Source organism: Scyliorhinus canicula, chromosome 20 (genome assembly GCF_902713615.1).
Source record: "Scyliorhinus canicula chromosome 20, sScyCan1.1, whole genome shotgun sequence".
NCBI classification, from domain to species: domain Eukaryota; kingdom Metazoa; phylum Chordata; class Chondrichthyes; order Carcharhiniformes; family Scyliorhinidae; genus Scyliorhinus; species Scyliorhinus canicula.
Genome location: NC_052165.1, coordinates 74,267,135 through 74,287,752, shown reverse-complemented (window position 1 = coordinate 74,287,752; position 20,618 = coordinate 74,267,135). Strand labels below are relative to the sequence as shown.

The window sequence follows — 20,618 nt, the reverse complement described above, 5'->3', positions numbered from 1 at the left end:
ACTTCCCGAAAATCATTCGTTACTGGCTCAATTTCTCCCTCCAACCGCCATTAGTTTAATGTGACGTTATCCCGTTTCCCACCATTTTATAGCTGGTTACATTATTTGAACTTCAGTATCTAATCACTATAGTTCTCAACATCAAACCTCAGTTTGATGGGATCCATACGATCAACATTGAGGGTAAACTGATCCCCTCTAGCCGAAGTTCGGAGCTGAACTCCGTTCCTGAAGATGACACAGCTGTGCTTGCATCAAAGTGCTGCAGCGCATTTGACAACGATTGGAATTATATTAAATCTGCTAGCCTTGGATCACTGCTGAGAAGTAGTTTGATTATGAGACTGAATAGAAACGATATGTTGGTTGCTTGATTCATTATTATTTCACCCTTCCATCGTTTTGGACGCCTCCTGTTTTTCCCTAACTCTGAGCATGGGCAGTACAGTCTATACATGAGGGGAGGCAGGGACCCATGGAACCATGAAGATTGAGAGGGAATGAAGGCTATTGGTCCTCTGTTTTTTTCCCCCTGTCCTCCCTTTACTATGTGGCACAGCTTGGCCCGCACTGTGCACCTCCCTACGCGACAATTGAGATCAGAAATGCTCTGCCTGGTGCGGGAATCTGGGAAATCACACCCAGCAGAATACTACCATTTTGTGACCATGCCTGCGCTATGACACTGGAACTATCTTCTGTAACAACATTTCCTTGCACCTTTCATATTCTTCCTTTTCAAATAGTTGTCAAATGATATTGATGTCTCTGACTCTAGCCAATTGTGGTAAACAGTCCTATGTATGAAATGATCACGAGTAGAAATCCTCACTTATTACCTGCCTGTGTCACCTACTCAGAGGCATTATGGCCCAGTTGAGATCAGTTAACTTGGAAGAAACCAAGGATTAAATCTGTTTTTAAACAAATCTATATTCTTTAGTATTGCACCATAAGTGAGATACAGACAGCCTGCTGATGACCTTGGAACTGTAGACTCTTATGCATGGGTCATATGTCCCATATGGGTCATATGGGTCTCACTTATTACCTGCCTGTGTCACCAACTCAGAGGCACTATGGCCCAGTTGAGATCAGTTAACTTGGAAGAAACAAAGGATTAAATCTGTTTTTAAACAAATCTATATTCTTTAGTATTGCACCATAAGTGAAATACAGGCAGCCTGCTGATGACCTTGGAACTGTAGACTCTTATGCATGGGTCATAGGTTCAGCAGAGAACAGAGAAAAATGATGAGAAAACCTATGAAATACTGATCAAAAAAGTTTTTTTTTAGTTATTCCTTCAGCATTAGCGGGCAAGATGTAAAGCTGCTTGGAAGCACATGAAATGAGACAGGAATGTATTAAAAATACTGAGCTATCTGTTTTTAACCTTTACTTAAAGTATAAGCACTGACTGGAAAAAATGTTGTAGCTGCATCCAATCTTCTAATTTAACGTCCTATTTTTCTATCTAATTAACATGTAGCGGCTATCTACATGAAGAACATGGTAACTCAGTACTGGCCGGATCGCGAAGCACCTCCTGGGGAAGCTATGTTGCCTTTCAATATACACGAAAATGATCGCCAACAAATCCGGGACAACATTGTGGAGGGGATCATTCAATCTCCTGACTTAATCAGGTAAAGTCTAGTCAGAGTAAATGACCACTCCATTTGCTGACATTGAAATCCACAGCTTTTGCCCATCATTTAATCCATTAACAAATCTTTGTAGATGCAAGCGTGCAACAATTACACTGCTTACAATGCTACCTACCTTTGCATCATTAGCAAATTTAGACATGTAGGTTTTTTAATCCCATCATCTAAATTGTTAGTAAATGCCATTAATTTTGAAACACCACTAATAGCTCCACTGGTCTCTTGTAGATCTGCCATTTTCCAAACCAGTTTCTTCATTATTTTATACACCTCAGTCAAATCTTGCCCGGGTCTGCATTTATGCAAATTATACTGAAGCAGCCCTTTAGGGGCAGCATGATGGCTCAGTGGTGCCTCACGGCGCAGAGGACCTGAGTTCGATCCCGGTCCCGGGTCACTGTCTGTGTGGAGTTTGCTGCCCCACAGTGCAGAGGACCTGGGTTCGATCCTGGCCCCGGGCCGCTGTCCGTGTGGAGTTTGCTGCCCCACAGTGCAGAGGACCTGGATTCGATCCCGGCCCCGGGCCGCTGTCCGTGTGGAGTTTGCTGCCCCACGGTGCAGAGGACCTGGGTTCGATCCTGGCCCCGGGCTGCTGTCCGTGTGGAGTTTGCTGCCCCACAGTGCAGAGGACCTGTATTCGATCCCGGCCCTGGGCCGCTGTCCGTGTGGAGTTTGCACATTCTTCCCTTGTCTGCGTGGGTCTTGCCCCCACAACCCAAAAGATGTGCAGAGTAGGTGAATTGGCCACACTAAATTGTCCCTTAATTGGAAAAAAAACCTAGGTACTCTAAATTTATTATTTTTTTAAAAGCAGCTCTTTAAACCTATCTGAGAGGGAGAGAGTGCAGAACATATTCATGATGATGTTACCTGGTATGAGAAGATACGTTAACTGGTTTAAGGAAATATGAAGAACCATTTGGAAAAACTGGGACTGGTTTTTAGAGGAACAGGATATTGTGAATGATTTGATAGTTTAAAATTAGGAGGCAATGGAACAAAATACATGGGAACAAATTGTTTACAGTGATTACGAGGGTCTAGATTGAGAGGATATAGTTATAAGATTAAGTGTAAGATATTTAGGACAAGGGGCAAAAGAAACCTGAACAGTACATCTCATAGCCTCAAAGTTTCCTCTGTCAGAATCAGTGAATGAACCAGAAACACAGAATTATCACAGTGTAGAACCAGAGTCCCTGTCAAGTTGCAAAGAATAGGATAGATAAGTGGTTTGAGGAAAGGGGAAATAAAGAAATATGGGAACCAGAATTATGATTCATGGTCATGTGAAGGATAAAAACAAAAATGTTTTGATTTTAATGACCAGAGACTACATCTTTTTAACCTTGATAAAATATGGCAATTATTTTGACTTTAGCTTCTTGTGATATGTTTTGCCTCTGGATTTCCATGACATGCCCACATTACTTCAGAAGCCAATTAGCATCAGTCATACCAGAACCTTTATGTACTATACTAAATAGTCACGCAGGCTTATGCACAAACATTTTAAGAAGTGAGCAGTGGTAATGAGCTGTAGAAGTCGGTCAAAAAAGCATGGGTCGTTTGATCTATAAATCCAGTTCACAAAGGGGTAAACCTGCCTGTTGTTCCTTTGGCTTTCTTTGCAAATCTTTCTGCAAAGAATGGACAGTACTTGGAATATGAGCAGCTGGCCACATTCCTTATAGACATAGTCTTTCTGATTAATGCCAGTAGCTTGTTAAGCAACTGCACGTTATATCTGTATAGCTAGGTCAAGATCATAGCTAACCAGTATATCAAAAGTGCTGGATTATTAGATTTGCAAAATCATTTAAAATGCAGTCTTACCCTTGGAGAAATTAGATTGCAGGTGCTAAAGATTTTGTTAGCTGTAATCCCCTTCTGTGATGCAGTGGGTTCAGTAATTTCAGCTCTGAGTGTCCATTTGTGAGAGTTGACACACGTTGTCCTATGTCTGCCCGTACGCTCATGCGATCCAGTGTTGTAATGTGCCCTGTGCATGCCTACCTGTTTGTCAGACATGTTTTTCTACGACCACTTGGGAGGCAGACTAAGCAAACATCTCGTGAGAATAGGACAGGGATGTATTGTTATGCTACTTTATTTTACAGCAATGTGCATTTAGAGAACAGCAACTAAATCTAGAAATTTGGAAAATAAAGAAAAATGCTGGAAATACTTAGCAGTTCGGGCAGCATCTGCGGCGAGAGATAATAGGAATTCTAATGAAAGATCATCAACCTGAAACTTTAAACCCGTTTCTCTGTTCACTAAAGCTACCTGACCTCCCTGAATTAAATCTATATGATTAATCTGCTTGTAATAATATAAAGTAAAGAAGATGTTATGGAAGCCCATGTCAGTGAATTATCATACTTTATTTTAGCCTCCTTTTTTTATATCGGTACCTTTTGGAGAGAAGTTTGTTTGCTTATTTTTAAATAAAAGTGCTTTTTCACCCTAGTCCCTCAAGAGGAAGAAAATATTTAGGATTTATTTTTCCTTAAATATAAATGGATGCCCTCGTACTTACCCCACATTAAACGGCAACGTGAGATGAGGGACAATGGAGGAGCAAAAGGAGTTGGGTGTTCCAAATATACAAATCACCGTGATTAAGTGCTCAAATACAAAACAAGTACAAAAGTAGCTGAAAAAGCGAATGGAATATTAGCCTTTCTCTCAAAGAAGTTGGAATACAAAGGGAAAGAAGTGATATTTCAGTTGTTTAAGCCTTGGTTATTGCATTCAGATTTAGACATTTTGTCCTTGGGAGGGTTACAGTACACATTCATTGGAGTAATGAAGAGTTAAGGTATAGGGGTTGAGATGTTATCTAATTGAGGTGCTTAGATTATGTGGCTCATTAATAGGCCAGTGATGCACGCTAAACTAGATAGTCTGAACTAATTGAACCTGAGGAGTGAAATTAAGAAACTCTTTACACACGAAAGATGTTAGAAGTTTGAAACCCTCTTCAGCAAAAGGCAATTAATACTAGAACAAATATTAATTGCCTCCACCAATATTTATGCCTCTGTTTGTAAGCGCTTCATCTCAAAAACTAATGGACAGACTTCAACAAAACTTGGTAGACAGATAATTCTTCCTTGGACCAAAGCCTGATTACTTTTTGGTGGAGATGTGGATCCAGAAACTGGAATTTTTAAAAGCATCTGTTAACTTTGGAAGATCAGAAAATTACTTTTGTTTAGAGCGTTGTGGGTTCTTTTATATAGAATGTTGATTGTTTTAGAATGTGCTGGATTGACTCGGCGGTTGTGGTGGAATTTGTCACCACTGTCAAAATGTGAGCAGAGTTTTCAGAGCAGATTATTGGATGTGGATAGGCCTGATGCCTCCTCAAGACATGGAAGCTCTTAATATTTTTTTCATCTTTGTAGTTACAGAGCATCAACCAGACAGGAAAAAGCCTGAAGGAAGAGCTGCATAATTGTAATAACATAGAGTTAACGCAGCATGATGGTATGATTAGTTCACTGAGTGCCCTCTTTACTTATTTTAAATCTGACATTGATTTTTGTTAGTCCAAGATATCAAGGGAAATGGGGAAAAGTTAATGTATGGCGTTAGGTCATATGTCAACAATCCCATTGTGCAGCATACTTGAGGATAAATGACCTCGTCCTGCTCTGAGTTGTGAGACTGAGATTTATCTCATTGCCTGTACAAAAGGGCGAGAAAACACCCATTTTGCCAGTTCAGCATCTTCTCAAATATAGATTAGTAATCATTATTTACATACTTGTGAGCCATGGATGATGGGAGTTTGTTTCAGATGTTCTATTGCGCTCTCTTGTACTTGGTGTTAAGAGGTTTTACAATAGATGCAGTACTTCCCAGAAATCAAATCTTATAAAGTTTCATTATGCACGACTTGGGGAAAAAAACAAGCAGTTTTCTCTGATCTCTCATAACAACCAAGAACTGTGCAGAAGCCATATAGAAATGTATGAAATTATGAAAGGATTGGGCAGCACGGTGGGGCAGTGGTTAGCACCGCTGCCTCACGGTGCTGAGGACCCGGGTTCGATCCTGGCCCCGGGTCACTGTCCGTGTGGAGTTTGCACATTCTCCCTGTGTTTGCGTGGGTCTCACCCCCACAACCCAAAAAAGATGTGCAGGGTAGGTGGATTATCACGCTACATTTCCCCCTAATGGGGAGGAAAAAAGAAATTATGAAAGGGTTTGACTTGGGCATTACTTAAAGAAAATTCCTGACAATAATAAACTGTTGGAAGAGACGATCGGGAAGAATCGCTCTATAGAAAACAATCCCCGCCTGTTGTAGATATTTTGTTTTTTAAATTTAGAGTACCCAATTCATTTTTTCCAATTAAGGGGCAATTTAGCGTGGCCAATCCAGCTAGCCTGCATATCTTTTGGGTTGTGGGGTCGAAAGCCACGCAAACACTGGGAGAATGTGCAAACTCCACACGGACAATGACCCAGGGCCGGGATCGAACCTGGTATCTTGGTGCCGTGAGGCAGCAGTGCTAACGACTGTGTCACCTTGCTGCCACCTGGTGTAGACATTTGATATGGATATGCAGGCGAAGGTCTTTCATTCATGACGCAGTTAAATGTTTTGAGGGAAAGGAACTGTGCTTTTTCCTACTAAACTATTAAGCATAGTGGCTGCCTACATTTGTATGTGCAATTTGGATTGCTTGTCTTTTGAAAGGCACCAAAATGCCCCCATGCAGCAGAGTGTACAACCCATGACTAACGTACCTCCAGTGTCACTCTGAGCCAGCAATTTACTGGGTGCAGGAGTTGAACCTCTTCTGATAATTTCCTAATCTGCCCCCCCCCCCCCATTTTGCATGAGAAAACTCTTGAGAAAGGAAAGTGTTTTCTTACACAGCTCTGACATCCTTCTGTGAGTGAACACGAAGTAAGAATGAAGTGTTTTCGCAAGTGGTTGAAATTTCCTGTCTTTCATTACATGGCTCAATGGTTCATTTCTCATTTAGTTGTTGTACAGTGCTTCCTTGGGCACGCCAAGTCTCCCGTGGAACAGTTATGAAGTTTCTATCTCATGGACACGTGACTATTTACATGCTAATGTCATGTTTGAAGGTCTCAGTTGGCTGTATGTCTTCGTGCTATCATTAAGTACGATTTCCCAGGACGATGGACGGCGGTGGTGGACAAAATTGGATTTTTCCTGCAATCACCAAATAATGCAAGCTGGCTCGGCAGCCTAATGTGTCTGTACCAGCTGGTCAGGACCTATGAGTAAGTATCTATAATGTGGATGCTTTTGTTAGTGTGTTGACTAATCAGTTTTTAAAATATGATGAAGGCGAGCCTGATTGAGCAATCATTGTAACTGTTGCTTAAGTCTACATTGGGATATTATTGCAGATGCACATTTAGAAAGAGCTAGGTTATCATCTGAACAGCATATAATTCAATTTCTTGCATAAGAAATGCACATAAGAGTTCACGTTTCGAGTCTGCAACCTTTCATCAGGATGTTCTACATTCGGTCCTTTCATGCATTCCTTTCCCACCTGGACAGTCATAGAATCCCTACAGTGCAGAAGGAGGCAATTCGGCCCATCAGGTTTACACAGACCCTCTGCAAGTGTACCCTACCTAAGCCCACTCCCCCACCCATCTCCAAAACTCTTATGATCCCACCTAACCCGCACATCCCTGGATACTAAGCAGCAATTTAACATGGCCCATCACCTAACTTGTACATCTTTGGACTGAGAGCTTGAGAGCTCTCTACTTTTTTCTTTCTCCTAAAAAAGAATTTAGAGTACCCAATTATTTTTTTCCAATTAAGGTGCAATGTACCGTGGCCAATCCACCTAACCCGCACATCTTTTGAGCTGTGGGAGTGAAACCCACGCAGACATGGGGAGAATGTGCAAACTCCACATTGACAGTGACCCAGGACTGGGTTCGAACCCGGGTCCTCACTGCCGTAGGCAGCAGTGCTAACCACTGAGCCCCGTGCCGCCCTGCTCTACTCCTTGAATGGAAGCCCAATGAGTCCTCTACCTGACTGAACGTGTTCTCACATTGAACAATTTTTGCATTTTCAACTCCAATGTCTTCCTCAAAATAAAGATGTTGCTATGGTGCCAGCCTTTTCATGAGATATAGAACAGTACAGCACAGAACAGGCCCTTCAGCCCTCGATGTTGTGCCGAGCAATGATCACCCTACTTAAACCCACGTAACCCGTATCCCAACAATCCCCCCATTAACCTTACACTACGGGCAATTTAGCATGGCCAATCCACCTAACCTATGTGGAGCATTCTTTGTACCAGTGCTGCTCAGACCCGTCACCTATTTTTCTGATATATTGATTGGTATTACTCTCGCCCTAAATGGAAAACGTCATTGACGTTGCTTCCAATTTCCACCCTGCTCTAGTCTTCTCCATCTCCAACTCTTCTTTTCTTTGACTTCTTTATCTCTGTTTTTGGGATAGGCTATCAACCAATATTCACTGTAAACTGCTCATTTCCACAGTTACCTTTGACTACACTCTCAACTCCCACAGCAACCGTGCTGCACTTCCCCACTCCCTGCTCCTTGTAAGGACTCCATTGCATCTGTATTGGCAATGCAGCATTCAGTGGTAATGCTTCTGATATGTGGGTTCTGCTGAAAGGTCACAGACCTGAAACATTAACTTGGTTTCTCTTTTGTAGATGCTGTTGAGTATTTGCAGCACTGTCAGTCCTTATTTCAATGAAGTCTTTTTCAACCCTTTTATGTCAGCAGCCAGTCTCATAGAGACAGGATTGTTGTATTTTCCCGGAAATAATTGGCCTCCCATGAGATTGCTCACAGGGAGACATAGGAGGAAAAACCATTGAAAGAGGCAATGATATAGGGTGTCCACAGAGATAGTGGTTATAAGGTAAATTCAGAGTCAGCCATGTGAGGGCTCTGGATGATGGAGGCTGCACAGTTATAGAATATTGTAATTGGAGACTGACTATGGTCAGCTTGGTGTTGTAGAATGCTCTGATTTTTCCAAATTAATTACTTTGCTCTTTTTAAAAACATGATTTTGAATTGGGATTTGTTAATATTAATAAAATATTAATAAAATCCCAGTTGAGACTGGGATGGGCATTCGAAAGTATGCCAGCATGCTGCATTCACCAATTTTACGATAAGAGCTCATCATAAGACCATAAGACCATAAGACATAGGAGTGGAAGTAAGGCCATTCGGCCCATCGAGTCCACTCCGCCATTCAATCATGGCTGATGGGCATTTCAACTCCACCTCCCAGCATTCTCCCCATAGCCCTTAATTCCTCGCGACATCAAGAATTTATCTATCTCTGCCTTGAAGCCATTTAGCGTCCCGGCCTCCACTGCACTCTGCGGCAATGAATTCCACAGGCCCACCACTCTCTGGCTGAAGAAATGTCTCCGCATTTCTGTTTTGAATTTACCCCCTCTAATTCTAAGGCTGTGCCCACGGGTCCTCGACTCCTCGCCTAACGGAAACAGTTTCTTTGCGTCCATCCTTTCTAAGCCATGTATTATCTTGTAAGTTTCTATTAGATCTCCCCTTAACCTTCTGAACTCCAATGAATACAATCCCAGGAACGCCAGCCGTTCCTCATATGCTAGACCCGCCATTCCAGGGATCATCCGTGTGAATCTCCGCTGGACACGCTCCAGTGCCAGTATGTCCTTCCTGAGATGTGGGGCCCAAAACTGGACACAGTACTCCAAATGGGGCCTAACCAGAGCCTTATAAAGGCTCAGTAGCACATCGCTGCTTTTATATTCCAACAATGAAGTTACTGTGAAAAGCCCCTAGTCGCCACATTCCAGTGCCTGTTCGGGGAGACCAGTACGGGAATTGAACCCACGCTGCTGGCCTGCCTGGGTCTGCTTTACAAGCCAGCTATTTAGCCACTCTGCCAAACCAACCTGTGTAAACCAACCTATCAATCTCCTTTGCCCCTGCTGATGACAGTAAGTTAGATTTTCTAACTTTTTAAACAGCAGGGATTTAAATACAGCCAAATGCACAACGCTTTATTCTGTTGTGAATTTCGAACTGCATCAGTCATCACCAGTGTCATTTTAAGACCACAAAATCTAATTGCTGTAAATAAGCACAAGTCTGAAGTTTAATTACAGTTTAACTTAGCTAAATTTCACTGTTTTAGAAACGGTCAGTACTGCCTCTTAGCTGTTGAGTTGCTTTCTCTGTAATTCACATCCCTCCACTGAGGTTGTGATGAAGCTCATTTCTTTTTAATTCTGGTACACATGCACTGGTGCAGTCTCAAAACATTGCTAAATCCCGATGTGTTTTTCTTCAGATTCAAGAAGGCGGAGGAAAGAGATCCTCTGATAGCAGCGATGCAGATATTTTTACCACGCATTCAGCAGCAAATCCTGCAACTTCTGCCTGATGTAGCCCATTGGTCAGTGCTGATTCAGAAGCAGATCCTAAAAATCTTCTTTGCACTTGTTCAGGTATGGGCAGCACGGTAGCACAGTGGTTAGCACAGTTGCTTCATAGTACAAGGGTCCCAGGTCCGATCCTCGGCTTGGGTCACTGTCTGTGCGGAGTCTGCACGTTCTCCCTGTGTTTGCGTGGATTTCCTCCGGGTGCTCCGGTTTCCTCCCACAGTCCAAAGATGTGCAGCTTAGGTGAATTGGCTATGCTAAATTGCCCTTAGTGTCCAAAAAAGGTTAGATGGGGTTGCGGGGATAGGTGGAGGTGTGGGGATAGGGTGGAGGTATGGGCTTGGGTGGGATGCTCTTTCCAAGGGCCAGTGCAGACTCGACAGGCGGAAAGGATTCCTTCTGCACTGTAAATTCTATGATTAACAAAACCTAGGACCGCAAGGATACATTGCTCAATTAATTGGCTAGTTTATAAACCTGGTTGTTAACAACTTGACATTTGTGCAAGTAAAATAAAGTCGTCATAGTCCCAGATGACCATACAATGAAGCTGCTTTCCCCTTGTTGATTTAACCTGAGGGTCACCACACCTCCGGCGAAGGGTTCGGTTGAGATGTTGGGGCCTTCATGAATGACCTCAGCCTGTACGGGAATTTAACCCCTGCTGTTGGCCTCACTGTGCATCATGAACCAGCTGTCCAGCCAACTGAACTAAACCAAACTCCCAAGTTGTGCAAGTAGGCCTGATTGAGAGGGTGGAATCTAAATGGATTTACTAACTCTAGTAGCAGATCCATAAAGCATGGCAGTACAGCGACTATATTACTGGACTAATAATCCAGAGAATAAACCCTGCATTGACTCTAACTGTCACTGGGTAAGCTACTCAGCTATGTTAAGCCACTATCAGTGATTTGAGAAAGTCCATCACTGCTAGCCTTGCTGGGCACGGTGGAACAGTGGCTAGCACTGTTGCCTCACAGTCAGGAACCTGGGTTCGATCCTGACCTTGGGTGACTGTGTGGCATTTGCACTTTCTCGTCGTGTCTACATGGATTTACTCTGGTTTCCTCCCACAGTTCAAAGAAGTGCAGGCTAGGTAGATTGGCCATGGTTGGTGTCCCAACGGTTAGGTGGGGGTTACAGGGCATGGGAGTGGGCCAAATGGCCTTCTCCTGCACTTAGGGATTCTATAACACCCACATCCTGCAAATGAATTTGTAGAAAAGTAGCTCGTTTATTCTGATGGGCTGATTAGCCACCACGTTTAAGTAACTTGAAAGAATGTTCTGCCTGATAAAGTAGACAAAACCCGTGTTTCTGATGTACTTGATTTTATGTGTTGGACTTGCACATAAATCTTGTTATAAAGCAGCTAAATAATGATCTGGCACAGGTATTCCACCTCTTCAGAGACTCGCAAAGCCACTGATTCATCCATAAAGCAGAGTTTTATTGCCTCCAGTGGAATAGCTGGTCCAGCTGTCCTGTTAACACATTTATTAAAGACTTCACATTCTTATATTAAATGTCTAACTTCTCTTCTGCATCCACTATCCACTCAGCTATTCACATTCAAATAAAGCAAAATACTGCTGAAAATCAGATACAAAAACAGAAAATGTTGGAAAAGCTGTTCATATTTTTTTAAATAATCTTTAATGTCACAAGTAGGCTTTACATTAATTTACACTGCAATGAAGTTACTGTGAATTGCTGTTTGTAGGACATTTCCTACATTACAGTGACTACATTTCACCAGTATCTCATTGGCTATAAAGTACATTATCTTTGGGTCATGAAAGCAATATAAATTCAAGCCTGCCTTTCACTGTATTCGAAGGCACTAACCTTTAATGATGTACAGTTTCTGATAACCCTTGGGTATCTTGCTCAACTGGGTAATCTTTTCATGTGTGCTTGAACACCACGTTGACAGATTATTTAAGTACAAGGGCACCCACACACCAGCAGAAAGCCTACTCATGGCTGCATACCTATTTCGCTTCTTCCACACCTCCTCAATCTTTTTACGAGGTTCTACAGATTTAAGCTTGCACTATTGATGGGTAGAGCATTTCTAGTTTACGGTTTAGCAACACTACAATGCTTATTATAATGTGGGATACGATAATGTGGCCGGCTGCTCGAATTGAGCCAATAAAACTCTGCTTTATGGATGAACGGTCACTTTGTGGGTCTCTAAAAATGAAGAACATTGTTTAGTTGCTATCTAACCATATTTATGCATAATGTGCCAGTCGAACACAAATCCAAGTTCAACAAAAACATGACTTTTTAGCCAGACCTCAGCTGCGAGTCAGTGAGGGAGTGAATCATGCCTTGGAAATAATTTCCAATCATTCCAATACTGATGTCAAATGCTCCCCTCATTTCCATGTAACCTCTCTGGAATTTTAATTCCTTTTTTTAATACAAAGAAGGATCTGGAAAATAGTCACTTTTCAATGCTGATTTAAACAAGATGGCATCACACTTTTTAAACAAAATTCACATTGAGCCCAGAGTAGTTAAGTTGCAAATTGTATAGAAATTGTACCACAGAATTAAACTATTTCTGTTTTGTTAGTTATACTCCTGAAGAGTGAAATGCTAACCCCACGAACCTACTCTATTCCCACATCTCTTTATTCTCTCTTCCTTCAAACACCTATCTAATCTGGCCTTGAAAGTTGACATGGCCTCCATGCTAATCACTAACTCCAGTACAACACTCTGCAATTTCATAGGATCAAGGTTTCTTCTGTTCCTTCCTAAATTACTTGTCTATGTGATGTATAGTTTATCTCTTCATTCTCAACCTTTCAACCACTTTTCGAGATTTGGTTCTATCTGCTCGATATCTGGGGCTGTTTAGCATACTGGGCTAAATCGCTGGCTTTGAAGGTAGGCCAGCAGCACGGTTCGATTCCCGTAACAGCCTCGCCGAACAGGCGCCAGAATGTGGCGACTAGGGGCTTTTCACAGTAACTTCATTGAAGCCTACTTGTGACAATAAGTGATTTTCATTTCATTTCATATCTTCCTATTTTAAATAACTCCTGGCAAACAGAATTTAGCGAATTTGCTTCATGCCCCCAGTGTTGTCTCAGCTTCCAATGTATTGGCTATATTGCATACAGTACTCCCAACTTATTAATGCTTTGTCTAACAAAATGTACTGGAAGTACTCGGCGGGTTTTTCAGCATCTATGGAGAGAGACAATAACCTTTCATCAGAACCATTCTGACAGGTTGTTGAGCGGAAATGTTTATTCCTATTTCTCTCTCCACATATGTTCCTGACCTGAGTATTTCCTGTTTTTATTTCAGATTTTCATCATTTGCAATGTTTTACTTTTGTAAAGTTTTACATAGATGCTTTTATGTACACTGATAATTATTTCATGTGTATATGCAACTAGCCATCTACCACCATTCGGTGCAAAGCTTTGCAGACTTGCTCTTTCAGCAAAATTTGGGATTAGTGCAGTTTCTTGACTTTTGACCAGCAGTTTTGAGTGGTATGTTGACTTCTTCAGAGTTATTACTGAGAATGTTAAGTTACACAGTGAGATGCGCCAGACCTGTCCCTGCACTCCATCCATAATGTAATTGAATGCCCTGCCCCTCTGCCATGATGAGCCCTCGTTGTGGTTTGGGCAGGCTTTCGTCTGCAGCCTGGAGTGATGATTTCAATAGGTCGAACTGACTAGCATTTTGGCTCACCCTGCCCCACAGCGTTGAAGCACGCCAGTTTCACTCCTATTGCACACTATTTTTGCAGATAACCAACAAACGATGATCAAGGAAATAAAGTGTGCACCTCTATCCAAAGCGCACTCGTGCTCTGGTTTTTATCAGACCATTTTACCAACAGATGTACAATGATTGAAGTTCACATACATTGGCTATACAAATGTGAGAACGACTTGCATTTATAGAGCACCTATCATAACCTTAGATGTCACAAAGTGTTTAACAGCTAATGAATTGCAACCACTATTGCAGCAGAAGTATTGAGATCACACTGTCAACAACTGTCTTTTACTCTAATTTTACTTACCAATCAAAATGTAATTAACAACAACCCATTTAGCCTCATGTGGGTAATGGATAAGGTGTTGAATAACACCAGGGTGATGTGTGTTGGGAGGTCGAGAACTCTGTGCCAGTAGTTGTTAGAAAGCAGGCTCATGCTCACTGTGATCTCATGATTGGTGTTATTAAAACGCTTGTATGTGTTTAGGACCATGCCATATTTACAATAAGATTTGTGCAGGTAATTACTTTTTGGAGCACATTGACTGAAGTAACCAATTACATGATGCTATCCCATTATGATAATAGGAGGGGAGGGAAGATGAATGAAAATGAGTGAATCCTCCCAAGTCGCGAGAGTAAATGGAACAGTTGTCTGTTCTCCCATCTTCCAGTAGCTGCCCATCGTGATTTTGGTCACGTACTTATCCTCTATTTGGGGTTTCACACAGGGAAAGATCATGAAGAAGGACCAGTAATTTTTCTAAGGCTGTTTCCCCTCTATTATCATTACGTTGCCATCATCCCATAGTTCATTAATTTTGGCATTAGGCAGAGCCAAAGTAATTTTGAATATTTAGTGTGTGAATTAACCTAGAAACTCACTGAATCCCTACAAATTAAACTTGAGTTCATTTAATGTAAAGGACTACATTTATAAGCAGAATTTTGACATTTTAAAAACTTTTTAGATTTGTTCAACTAAGCGGTCTCTCTTTTGCTTCCCTTTGTTAGTACGCACTACCACTGCAACTGGTAAATAAACAAACCATGACTCAATGGATGGAAATATTTAGGACAATCATTGACCGAGATGTTCCTCCTGTAAGTGTTCTTTTATAAGTTGACTTTGTTGCAATGTACCTGTTCACCTTTAATCGAACAGGTTACTAGAGAATGTGATTGTGTACTTTTCTGTCTCTCCCATTTTTACTATCTTCCTTTCTGTCTGTCTACTTCCTGTATGTGTTTCTCCTCTCATATTCTCTTTTTTTTGTGTCTGTGCAAGTATCTTCCTTCCCCTTCCCTCTCATCTCCATTTCCATCTCCCTTTCATGTGTCTATGTGATCTATCTATCTCTCTGTTTCTTACCATATGTTCCTGTTTATTTGGTTAGATTAATTTCCCATGAATAATATGAGATAAGAATGATTGAAAATATCGCAAGACGTTTTAGTCATACAGGAACTTCCTGTACCAGTGGGATTAGCTGAGACTATTTTGAACTCCAGTCTTTTAAGTAATGCATTGTAGTTCCTGTCATTGTAGACTGCCAACAAAGATATTCACTCATTAGAGATTACTTCTGCCCTTGTTGATCTAAATCAGTGTGGCCAACCTTTTTAAACTAAAGAGCCAGAAAAGACAATTATACACTCGTCAAAATGAATGTCATGTAAAATAGTAAACTCACCAATGTTTTCACTAATTACAAGATTACCATCATTTCATTGAATATCTGAACAGGTTTGAGAGGCTAATTGGCGCTCTCCTGTGTTCTTTGCCCCTTTCCCTGCTCTTTTTTGTTCTACCTTGCACGCATATTTCTTCACTCCCTATATCACAATCCTTCTAATGTGCTTTGCTATTTTCTTTTTACACGCATGTCTTCTCTCCCTCTTCTCTATGTCCTATTAGGGGGCAGGTGTGTTAGGAGAGGTGACTGTTGTTTTGAGGTTTAATTTCTCCTCCTCGCTATCTCCTCACTTCAAATTAAACATGCTATTATGGAAATAATAATGAAAAGATGCACCACATCCCATATCGCTAGGTCAAAGTCCTAGAAGTCTCTAACAGCACCTAGAGTGTACCTACACCACGTGGACTACAGCAGTTCAAGAAGGCAACTCACCTCCACCTTCTCCAGGGCCACTAGTGCTGGGCAACAAACGTTGGCCTTGCCAGTGGTACTCCCATCCCATGGACTGATATATAAAATAATATAAATTCACCACAATAATAAGGCAAGCAGGAGAATTTTATGATAAGAGACCTAGACTTCCAGAACTATATTCTTCAAGAGGGGGGTAATACATGACCATCCATAATTTTGAGAGTTTGAAAGAGTAAATGCAGTTGTTGAAGATTATTTCTACTGGTCAAGGAATCTGTGATTGAGGGTATATAGGCTTGTGAGCATTGGATGCGTAAAGGAAGCTATGAGAAATTGCAGCACAAGTGGTTACTAAAAATTGTTTCCCATGAATAAATGAAATATATTACCATGAATGAGTATTAAGGTCATTGTCAATCACGGTATTAAGAGATGACATTTAGTAGATTAGGTAAACCCTTGAGGATATATGCTGTGCAGAAAGAGCACAGAACTGGGATTTAAGCAGCTGGCTCTGAAGTGGAGCTAGCATTGGCACAGAGGCCTAAGAGACTTCGGAACTGAAATTTGTGAGTCTATCAAAGCTTTATGATTAGGAAGTACATCTCAATAAACATCATATAGATGTAGTTATCTGCCGCAATTTCGGTTTTTATTTTTGAATTCATACGGATTTATTGCATCTTGTAGTTAAACTGCATTGTAGTTAAATAATTCCAGCATTTCAAATCACTGCATGTCACAGAATGGATGGTTCAGTGAAACAATGTGTTGATTGATTTATGTTTATATAGAAATAAAAAGATTTGGTTCAATTCAACTACAGGATCTCGGTGAGATCATCTTTGAAGCTGTGTGTGACATGCAGCAGTTTTGAATCATGTTGACAGCACGCCATGAGTCAAGCCCTACTCTTAAACCTGTTTCATGGAATTACTTTTCAGTATCACTTACTCATTTGATTCTTGATGCAGTGAATTTCTGTGGCAAACAGGGTTTCAGAGCAAAAGACTTCCATTTGTATTGTACAATCTAGTAACCGCAAGTATGTGAAATGTTCATGCAGCTACCCGATAGTGTCTTCCTTAATTCCCAAAGCTGCATAAAGTATAATGGTTGGCATGTGACATGTTCATACTCTGTCTGATTTAACATCTAACAATGCAGTGATCAGTTCTTTGCCCTGTCAAATCGTGGTTGTGCCAGCAGAATGTGATTTGAGTTTTTCAACACTGTAACTCTAGGAACATAGGAACAAAAGTAGGCCATTCAGCTCCTTATGTTGGTTCCACCGTTGTTAAAGTTACATTCAGTTGACTTCCGGTGACGGGGATGTGCTGAGACGTTGCAAATCAGGTGGGTCTCCTCTCACAAACCTGAAAAATAGACTCTTTTTGCCTGAAAAATGCCCGTCAACACCAAACAAATCCTCACACTACTACCACAACACGATAGAGAGTGAAAAATATCAAACAGCAGCCACTCCAGAGAATGGTGGAAAACAGGAGCGGAAAAGGCCTAGACAAGCAAACGAGCGAACCACCCAACGTATGAGGCGGTGTAACCTGGGCTTCGCCAGAGCGAGAGGAACCGGCCCGCTGCACGAGAAGACACCCCCCCCCCAAACACACAAACACCAGAATGGGTGGTGGATGTTTCTCTTAAGAAAATTGAGAGCGCATCGAGGAGACAAAATCGGACACTCAAGCTGCAGTGAAGCGTACGGTTTCCGAAGCTACAGTGTCCATGCAGGTGGCCCTGGACAAGGCGGAAAGGCGCCTCGAAGCCCAGAAGGAAACGATCAAGGAGCTGTAAAGTACTGTAACAGACCAGGGTGACAGGATTATTGCCCTGGAAAAGGAGGTGGCAAGGCTATGCGCAATGCAAGGGAACCTGAAAGGGAAATTCGAGGACCAGGAGAACCGGTCGGGTGCCAAAACCTACGAATCGTGGGCCTACCGGAGGGGATCGAAGGTAGGAACCCCACAGACTATGTGGCCCAATCTGGTGGGAAGGGATAGCTTCCCCAATCCACCAGAATTCGACGGAGTGCACTGGTCGCTTCGTCCAAAGCCCAAAACCGGTGAACAGCTGATGCCGAAAATTGCCAAGATGCACCGGTACCAGGACCGGGAACGAATCTTGCGCTGGGCCAGACAAACCAAACACCTTAACTGGGAAGGCCACCGGATTTGAATTTATCAAGACATTGGGCCTCCTGGGATCTTATTTTAATTTCTAATGAGAGTTGATAGTCCGGTTGATTGGAGGTGTCAAAAATACAATGTTGCTAATTGCTCACTTGAATACACTTGAATAAGAACTGAAACAAAAGTTAGAAACAAAATATCAAACAATATATAATAGGGTCAAACACATGGCACGAAAAGTATTAAACAAAAAGCATAAAGAAATCACTTTAAACACAAACAAACGGATAGATGATTCAAGAATTCAGGAATGCAAGAATTCAGGAATGAGACCTCGACCACGAGGTCATACTTTTAAGGGAATCCTTATCTATGGTCTAATCCCTCATTTACTCTCATTGATTTCTAATTCTCAGCTGAGACTTCCTGATCTGTTCAAATGAATGGCTATTACTTAGAGGATGATTTATTAATCAAACATTGACCATTGCTTAGGATTGACTGGTGTCCATCAAAGTTTAAAAAATTTTTTTTTATAAATGTAGAATACCCAATTCTTTTTTTCCAATTAAGGGGCAATTTAGTGTGGCCAATCCACCTACCCTGCACATCTTTGGGCTGTGGGGGTGAAACTCACGCAAACACGGGGCGAATGTGCAAACTCCACACAAACAGTGACCCAGGGCCGGGATCGAACCTGGGACCTTGGCGCCATGAGGCAGCAATGCTAACCTCTGCACCACCGTGCTGCCCGTGTCCATCAAAGTTAGTTCAGCGTCTACGTGCACAGTCTCATGAGAATAAGTTTCTCACGCCACCACTGGCCATCGACCTTGCTGTAACTAATTAGATGATACATTCTTATTGCTAAATGCACTGAAATACAATAGTACATTTATTGAAACAATGTCTAAATTTCTATAGTGAAGACACTTTAAAGAATTTCACTCTTTAGCTATGCATTCAATAAACACCGAAAACCATGAATAAATCAATCATCTTATCAGAGCCGACCTGGCCAAGCACTGGGCTGAATTCGATAGGGTGAAGACCGTGCTGTACAAAAACAGGGTAAGGTTTGGGATGATGTGCCCAGCCAAGCTCTGGGTTGCTGTGCCCAGCCAAGCTCTGGGTACTTTTTCACGGCCCCTGCGGACGCAGACAAGTTTGTTGCGGAGAACGGACTGGAAAAGCGGCAACAGGAAAAGCAATGAAGAGCCCATATGAAGAGACTCTTGATGCTTCTGTTTATTTTTTACATTCTGTACAGTCAACTGTGAACCATCACCATATCGACCACTTTGCGTGGGAGTGTACTGCCTTATTTTAGGAATGAGAGTGGACAGAGAAGGAGGTAGGAACGAGTGCAGCAACGCGCAGGAGAAGGTGAAGGAAATGGCTGACAGGGAGTCCAAGGATCGGGAGACGGGAGGTCACACAACTAGCCCAGGGAGGGGGAGTGGGACAACACACTAGCGAGTAGCGCGGTAGTTAGCACTGGGAAGCGTGCAGGAGAGCGAGGCCGCAGCACATTTTCCTCAAGAGGGAAAGCACCTGGCAAGAGTGGGTGGGGCTCTCTTTCCCCCCCCCCTCCAAAAGATGAGAAATGTCGTAAATACTTGAAGCAGACTATTAATTTGAGTGAGTATGAACATTGCGCACTCTGAATCTGCTTCTGTTATATTTTGGTTTGATGGGTTGCAGTTATGCAATATGTTACTGTGTGCCATTTTCAATCTGTTCCTTAAATTTGCAGGAAACATTGCAGGTGGATGAAGACGACAGGCCTGAGCTAGTATGGTGGAAATGTAAGAAGTGGGCTTTGCACTTGGTCACCAGACTCTTTGAAAGGTATTGTATAGATCACAAAATAGATTGTTTGGCTCATCTAAACTCCTGCATTCAAGAAAGTCACAACATCCTCTGGATCTTTGCCTCCATGACCCTAACCAATGGTCTGATCCAGGAATTGATTATTTTATTATGTTAAAGGCTTCCCGATATTGTCCCTTAATGTTGTCTGTTTTAAACCTGTGTCCCCTTTTCCGCTCTCATAGTTTAATTAGAGGAGATGGAACCAGAACGTCTGCAAGTGTGTTTCACACAAATACCTTTGGTTAATTTAGGAACATTTCTCTCTGAAATTTCTCTTCAATCCCCCCACCACCTCCCCCCTGGAAATCAAGTGACTTCCAAGAGATAGAATGATTGATGACACAGGTCTCCATTGACCCACTTGGTATCTATGTGCAGATGTTCTTTACTTATAGAAGGTACTTTATGGAGTGCTGGCAGAAGAAAGTAAGGCAGACAACAAGAGGAAAAAGGACAAAGATTCACTTGAAGCAATACAGAATGGTGTTGACTCTTGAGGAAAAGCTGGGCGCCTCCAGCTGACAATTATGTGCAGAAGTTAGAACAAGCGAAGGGATCAGAATCACAGTGTTGTGCCATTGCAGAGGCAAGATATGAGAGGCA

General features: G+C 42.0%; 1 protein-coding gene across 3 annotated transcripts in view; it reads left to right on the top strand.

Moving 5' to 3' along the window:
• Positions 1-20,618, top strand: part of ipo8 (importin 8) — a 115,760-nt gene that overhangs the window by 23,793 nt on the left and 71,349 nt on the right. For 2 of the 3 annotated variants that reach the window (XM_038781106.1, XM_038781107.1), the window contains 5 exons: positions 1,493-1,649; positions 6,783-6,941; positions 10,024-10,180; positions 14,891-14,980; positions 19,897-19,991. In XM_038781106.1, the coding sequence (XP_038637034.1) occupies positions 1,493-1,649; positions 6,783-6,941; positions 10,024-10,180; positions 14,891-14,980; positions 19,897-19,991 (658 nt within the window). Of the gene's footprint in view, positions 1-1,492; positions 1,650-6,676; positions 6,942-10,023; positions 10,181-14,890; positions 14,981-19,896; positions 19,992-20,618 lie in introns of those variants that run through there. The other variant, XM_038781109.1, reaches the window with a different exon arrangement.